The sequence below is a fragment of the Oryzias melastigma genome, linkage group LG21 (assembly GCF_002922805.2).
Source record: "Oryzias melastigma strain HK-1 linkage group LG21, ASM292280v2, whole genome shotgun sequence".
Taxonomy (NCBI): domain Eukaryota; kingdom Metazoa; phylum Chordata; class Actinopteri; order Beloniformes; family Adrianichthyidae; genus Oryzias; species Oryzias melastigma.
Window position 1 is genome coordinate 26,803,682 of NC_050532.1, and position 6,000 is coordinate 26,809,681.

Genomic DNA, 6,000 nt, shown 5'->3' on the forward strand with positions numbered 1-6,000 from the left:
CCCCCTTCGTATTTATTCCCATGGACCTGGGCCAGGTTTGCCATTAGGAACGCAACAGTACCCACTAGGGGGCCAGAGTCTGGGACTCCCCGTGCCGGTCCCCAGCCCCGATAAAAAACAGGGTTGTGTCAGGAATTGAATCCGGCGTAAAAATCTTTGCCAAACCACAGAAGCGACTCATCCGCTGGATATCTTCTTCTTGTGGGTCAAGAATCTTCCTCTGAAGAGTTCCAGTCTCCTGCAAATCCTTCTCATTGTCCTTAAACTTATAATAAACAACGTGGACTCACTGAGAGACGTCCTAAAATGTGAAGTAAATGCTGAATGAAAGACGATGTACTCCACGTCTTCTCAGACTGAAACATGATATTGGTTCTGTTTTTGTTGTTGTTTATATTTTCTTAGTAAACAGACTTCTGCTTCATAAATGTAAAGCTTTAATCTCAGAAATTCTCAACATGTGAAATTATCATAAAATATTGACTATTTCACTCAATTCTACAACTTTATTCTTATAAATGTTTTGCCTTTTTTTCTCATAAATGTAAATTCTTGGTAAAATTACAACTTTTTTCTTATAATTTTATGACTATTCTCGTAAAGTGTGTATTTTTATGGTGACCTTACGCTATCATAGTGCTCAAAGAAAGTAATAAGTAAAATAGTAAAACATGCAAGTTCTAGAAATACTTTCATAGCCCAGAGATGTCCATAAATATCATCTGCTGACCATGTTTTTTCATGTTTTCTGTCCGCCTGAGTATTTGTGAAAATAAACCAGAGAAAAGTGTAATTTCACACACGTTTTTCTGCAGACTTTCAACTCTTTGTGCTCAGCAGAAGTTGAGTCGAAAAGAGTTTTTATTTGTTCAGCAGGAACCGTCCCATGACAGCTTCATCCCTCTTCCAGCTTAAGATGCTGACTTGTTTTATGTTGGGGAATCGGACACTTAATACTGGCTGAGACTGGAGGATAAAATGGAGAAAACACAACATTTCTCTAGGGTTCCTGTCACTTCAGTCAGCTTTTACACAACTAAACTGTCTTCTCTTGTTCAAGCAACAACTTCCTTTATTCCGACGGACTGAGAGGTATAAACTATTCATCTGATTCCAGCACAAAGGAATGTGTTTTATATCTGTGCTTCAGCTGAATCAAAAAAAGAAAAAAGAGAATTCTCCTATAGAACTGCTTTTTTGAATTATAAGGATGACTTTTCCACATTCAAGTTATAAATGCTGCACCATAAAGCAGGAATGTTCCAAAATGTGTAAAACTTCACGTAAAAAATCTTCAAATGATGGATTTTAAAAAATCAAATTCTGTTGTTTTTTAACCAAAATGCTTTTAAAGTTTTAAAGCCACTTGATTATTTTTTATTTAGTTTTTTGTTGAAAATGACTTAAATATAAACCAGTATCATAAAAAATATTGATTAAGAATTGAGACAAAACAAAAATCTTAACATTTAAAGAACTGTTCTTCTTTTTGCAGTTATCTTTTCTGGAAATATTCCTTTTATTGACACCTAACAAGCAAACTTATTATATATGTATATTTTTTGTAGGAAACATTACATTTTAACACTTAAAACAGTCTATTATATGTGGGCAGAGAAAGTCGTTTGGGGATCAGTTCACCTGCTTTCAGTCGGACTTTCAGAAACCTTTCACCTCTTTCTGATGAATCTCTCAGCTCCACCTCCTCCGTCTGTGAAACCCGAGAGCTCCTAAACAAACAGACCTGATTGTGTCTGCACAATTACAAGCTGCAACTTTGTGCATCTGCAAATGTCACGTTGGCTTTCTGTTTACGGCAGGTTATCATAAACAATCCTCTCATCTCTGCTGACATTTCTCTGCCTCTCTCATCCTGTCTGGGCCAAAATGATGGGAAACATTTAGTCCATTTTTGGAGGGTTCCTTAACCAAACGTTAACATGAGACAATTTGGGAGAGAGGATGTGTTGCTTATGCAGTTTTTTTTAATGTAAATCAGCAAATTTTGATGGTAAAAAATCCAAATCCTATAGAATGAAACATATTTAATTTAATTTAATTTTTGACAGACCCACCTTCTGCTGGTTTGAGATCATTTAAGGTGGAGCTGCCGATAAAGTGAATAAAAACACAATCATTAGGAGACGGTCAGACCCAAAATGAAGCAGAGCGGCCCTTAAACTTACAAACTTAAATAAATAAACGTCAACATGAGAAGGTCGACACAAAAACAACACAACCAATCATCCAGAATGCTGACAGTAATTTTCTGGAGGTTAAAAAGCTTCATTATTACTCATTTTTTCTGATACCCTTTAACAAAAACAAAACAATAAAAACATTTCAACCTCTCAAGCCGTTTCCCACAAACTCATCAAGGCTTTTATTTCACTTCGTCCATCAGAAGTCATTAGAGTCTCTCCTGGCTAACATATGTGGACCTTTGTGATAAACACACCCAGCATCCGTTCTGATGGAGAGATAAAACATACCAAAGGAAAAGCAGCAAATGGGTTTATAATCAATCTAGCGAGAGGATTAACGCCCGGTAGAGGCCTGTAACTCAGACTTTTAATCAGCCCAGTGTTTTCTGTGCCCATAAACTTCACAATGCTATGAATAATGAATGCTCCTTTAATGCTGATACCACCAATGTCATGATATCACTGAGCTGCACTCTGTGACTCATGGTGGAAGCATTCCAGCTTCAGCTTTTAATATGCAGAAGGAGAGAGAGCCAGACAACCCCTACCCCAAGGGTGGTGGAGACCGTTGCATAACAAGTAAGTTATTGGTTGTTGCTGCGGAGCTGACAGGATCATTAAAATACGTTGGATATTGTGCTTTTTTTGGTATAAATTAGTGACTTAAACAGCAATAAACGCTTCGTTTTCCGCTCAGATGAAGTCAGTTTGTGGGTTTTACCTTCAACACTGACGCAGGTCACATTCTGGACTGCAGCTCCTGGACCACACGAGCCTTTGGTGGGAACACATCGGCCTTCTTGTTGGACCTGCCACAGGTAACAAACGGGATCTTCACAGGGGGTGAACTCCACCGTGTGAGGACAGCTTCCCAGAGCGCTCCCAGACTGCCACAACACCTCCCTCGTTCTTCGTCTGGAACCTGCAGGAAGCAGAGGAGAAAAGGTCATGTCTGAGGACATCTTTTACAAGCAGAAGAGAGGTCCCACTCTGATCATCTTTAGATCTATTTTTAAAGCAAACCCCGTGGTCTTTTAATCAATTTATGTATTTTTTAGCTACAATTTTAAAATCATTTTCTAAGACATAGTTTCTGCAGAGTGACAGGAGTTCATTAGAAATTAATTTCTGAGTTGTGGACTGTTGGGGTGGAGGGAGCCCGCCACCGCCACTCTCCACCACTAGCTTACAGCCCCTCTTACCCCCAACATAACATTAGCGGTGGGACAAAAATGGCGACCGATATCGGAGCTATCCAGCCGAACAGTTTAGATCCAGATTCCAGCTCAGATCAGGAGAACAAAGACGTTCATGGATCTATCCAGCCACCAAGGCCAAGTGGACCCCAAATGGTTTAAAAGTGGCAGAAAATATGGTTTGTCCCCAGTTTCTGTGGTAGCTCCACCTGTCTTTGCCCACAATGGCTTAACAATAGAATTCCTAAGCCTGCGCAAATTTGCTCAGGGAAGAGTTCCCCCCCTCTAGTCCGAGAGTGTCATGGTGGGTCACTGATGAGCCATTAACTTGCCCATGTATATGTTAATGCAGCATGTAGTACCTAATGTGTATTTGAACTAACAGGTTGTGTGGGGGTTGTAGTTACCTGATGCATGTGGACAAGTATTGGCTTTCCTGCTTTTACTCACATTTGAACTAAAGTTCCATCTCATTCCTAACCCAGAGTTCAATATGATGTTGCTCCACCTTTTGCTGCTATTGCAGCTTCAACTCTTCTGGGAAGGCTGTCCACAAGGTTGAGGAGAGTATTTATAAGAACTCTGGATCATTCTTTCAAAAGCTCATTGGTCAGGTCACACTGATGTTGGTGGAGAAGGTCTGGCTCTCAGTCTCTGCTCTAATTCATCTCAAAGGTGTTCTATGGCGTTCAGTTCAGGACTCTGTCCTCCATGTCTTTATGGACCTTGCTTTGTGCTCTGGTGCACAAAAATGTTGGAAGATGAAGGGCCCGCTCCAAACTGTTCCCACGAAGGTTGGGAGCATTGTCCAAAATGTTTTAGCCTTCTGAAGCATTGAAAGTTCCTTTCACTGGAACTAATGGGTCTGAAAAACAAGCCCACACCATCATTCCTCCTCCACCAATGCAGTCTGAAACGTCCCGTTCTCCTGCAACCTCCAAACCCAGACGGGTCCATCAGATTTCCAGATAGAAAAGTGTGATTCCTCCCTCCAGAGAAGACGTCTCCACTGCTCTAGAGTCCAGTGACGGCGTGCTTTACACCACTGCATCCACGCTTTACATTGTACTTGTTGATGTGTGGCTGCAGCTGCTGCCATGGAAACTCGTTCCATGAAGCTCTCTGTGTACTGTACTCATGCTGATCTGAAGGTCATATGAAGGTTGCAGCTCTGCAGCAACTGACTGCAGAAAGTCTATGACCTCTTTAGACTTTCAGCATCCTGGCTGAGTTGTTCCAAATTCTTCCATTTTGTTCTGATAGAACTGACAGTTGACTGTGGAATATTTAGGACATTTCAAGACTGGATTTGTTGCTCAGGTGGCATCCTATGACAGTTCAACACTGGAATTCACTGAGATCCTGAGAGCAAAACATGCTTTCACTAATGTTTTGAAAAACAGTCTGCATGTCTGAGGAGTGATTTTATACACCTGTGGTCAAACCAAGTGAATAGGACTCCTGATTCTGATCATTTGGATGGGTGAGCCGATACTTTTGGTCATATAGTGCATGTTTATGACTTACAAACATAGACACATCTTCAAGTCAAAAAGACAAAAATCCCAATATCAGCAAGACTCACACTCCTCTGAAAACACTTAGCTCTATTTCAAATAATCCTCGATGTGGACTCTCCACATGATACTTATACATAAGTAGACTAATAAACTATTAATTGTTGAAGAAGAGAATGATGAAAAGCCTTCATCTTTAAAAAGACAATTTTGAAAATTCAAAAAAGGCAATCAGCATGTTGAAGACAGCCAGTGGTGCCACAAAACACAGCCAGGACTGCCTGGTCCTAAAAAACCTGTTTCTCTTAGGTATGTAGATGGGGGAGGGAGCAGAACTGTGTGCTGTCGTACAACCTAGATTTAATTTGCAATTTGAAGGTCATTAAATGCATCAAAAAGGAATCAAACGCCCCCACATGTCACCAATTTTAAGGTAAAAATAAAATTTTAAAGTAAAAACAAATTTTTAAGGTGGACTATTCCTGAGCCGGATTCAAACCCATGACCTTCTGAATGGGAGTCCGCAGCCATAACCACTCGACCGTCTAGTGGCGGAATCTGGAATGCATGTCAAACTTAAATTTAAACAAGACAATCTGTATTACGAAATCAGGAAGTCAATGTTGATGGTTTAAAGGCATTTGTTTAAAATATTTCTTTCACCTGCTTTGAACAGTTTTGAGGTAAAAATAAAATTTAAAAGTAAAAACAAATTTTTAAGGTGGACTATTCCTAAGCCGGATTCGAACCCACGACCTTCTGAATGGGAGTCCGCAGCCAAATGGATCAGCCCCCCCCATGTCACCAGTTTGTCATTTATTGTGTTTGCCTGTTTTAAAAATATTTCTTTCCCCTGCATTGAACAGTTTAGAGGTAAAAATAAAATTTTAAAGTAAGCACAATGTTCATGGTTTAAAAGCATCAAAAATGTGTAACCCCCCCTCCTCCCCCATATCACCAGTTTGTCATTTATTGTATTTGTCTGTGTTACAAATACCTCTTTCACCTGCAAATTTAAACCTTACAATCTGCATTGCGAAATCAGGAAGTCATTGTTGATGGTTTAAGGTGATCACCACAACA

At 40.0% G+C, this 6,000-nt stretch overlaps 1 protein-coding gene across 1 annotated transcript in view; it reads right to left on the bottom strand.

The window, feature by feature from the left end:
* thsd7ba (thrombospondin, type I, domain containing 7Ba) overlaps positions 1-6,000 on the bottom strand; it is a 255,311-nt gene that overhangs the window by 97,152 nt on the left and 152,159 nt on the right. The window contains exon 8 of the mRNA XM_024286085.2: positions 2,926-3,126. Coding sequence (XP_024141853.1) covers positions 2,926-3,126 — 201 coding nt within the window. The remainder of the gene's footprint in view (positions 1-2,925; positions 3,127-6,000) is intronic.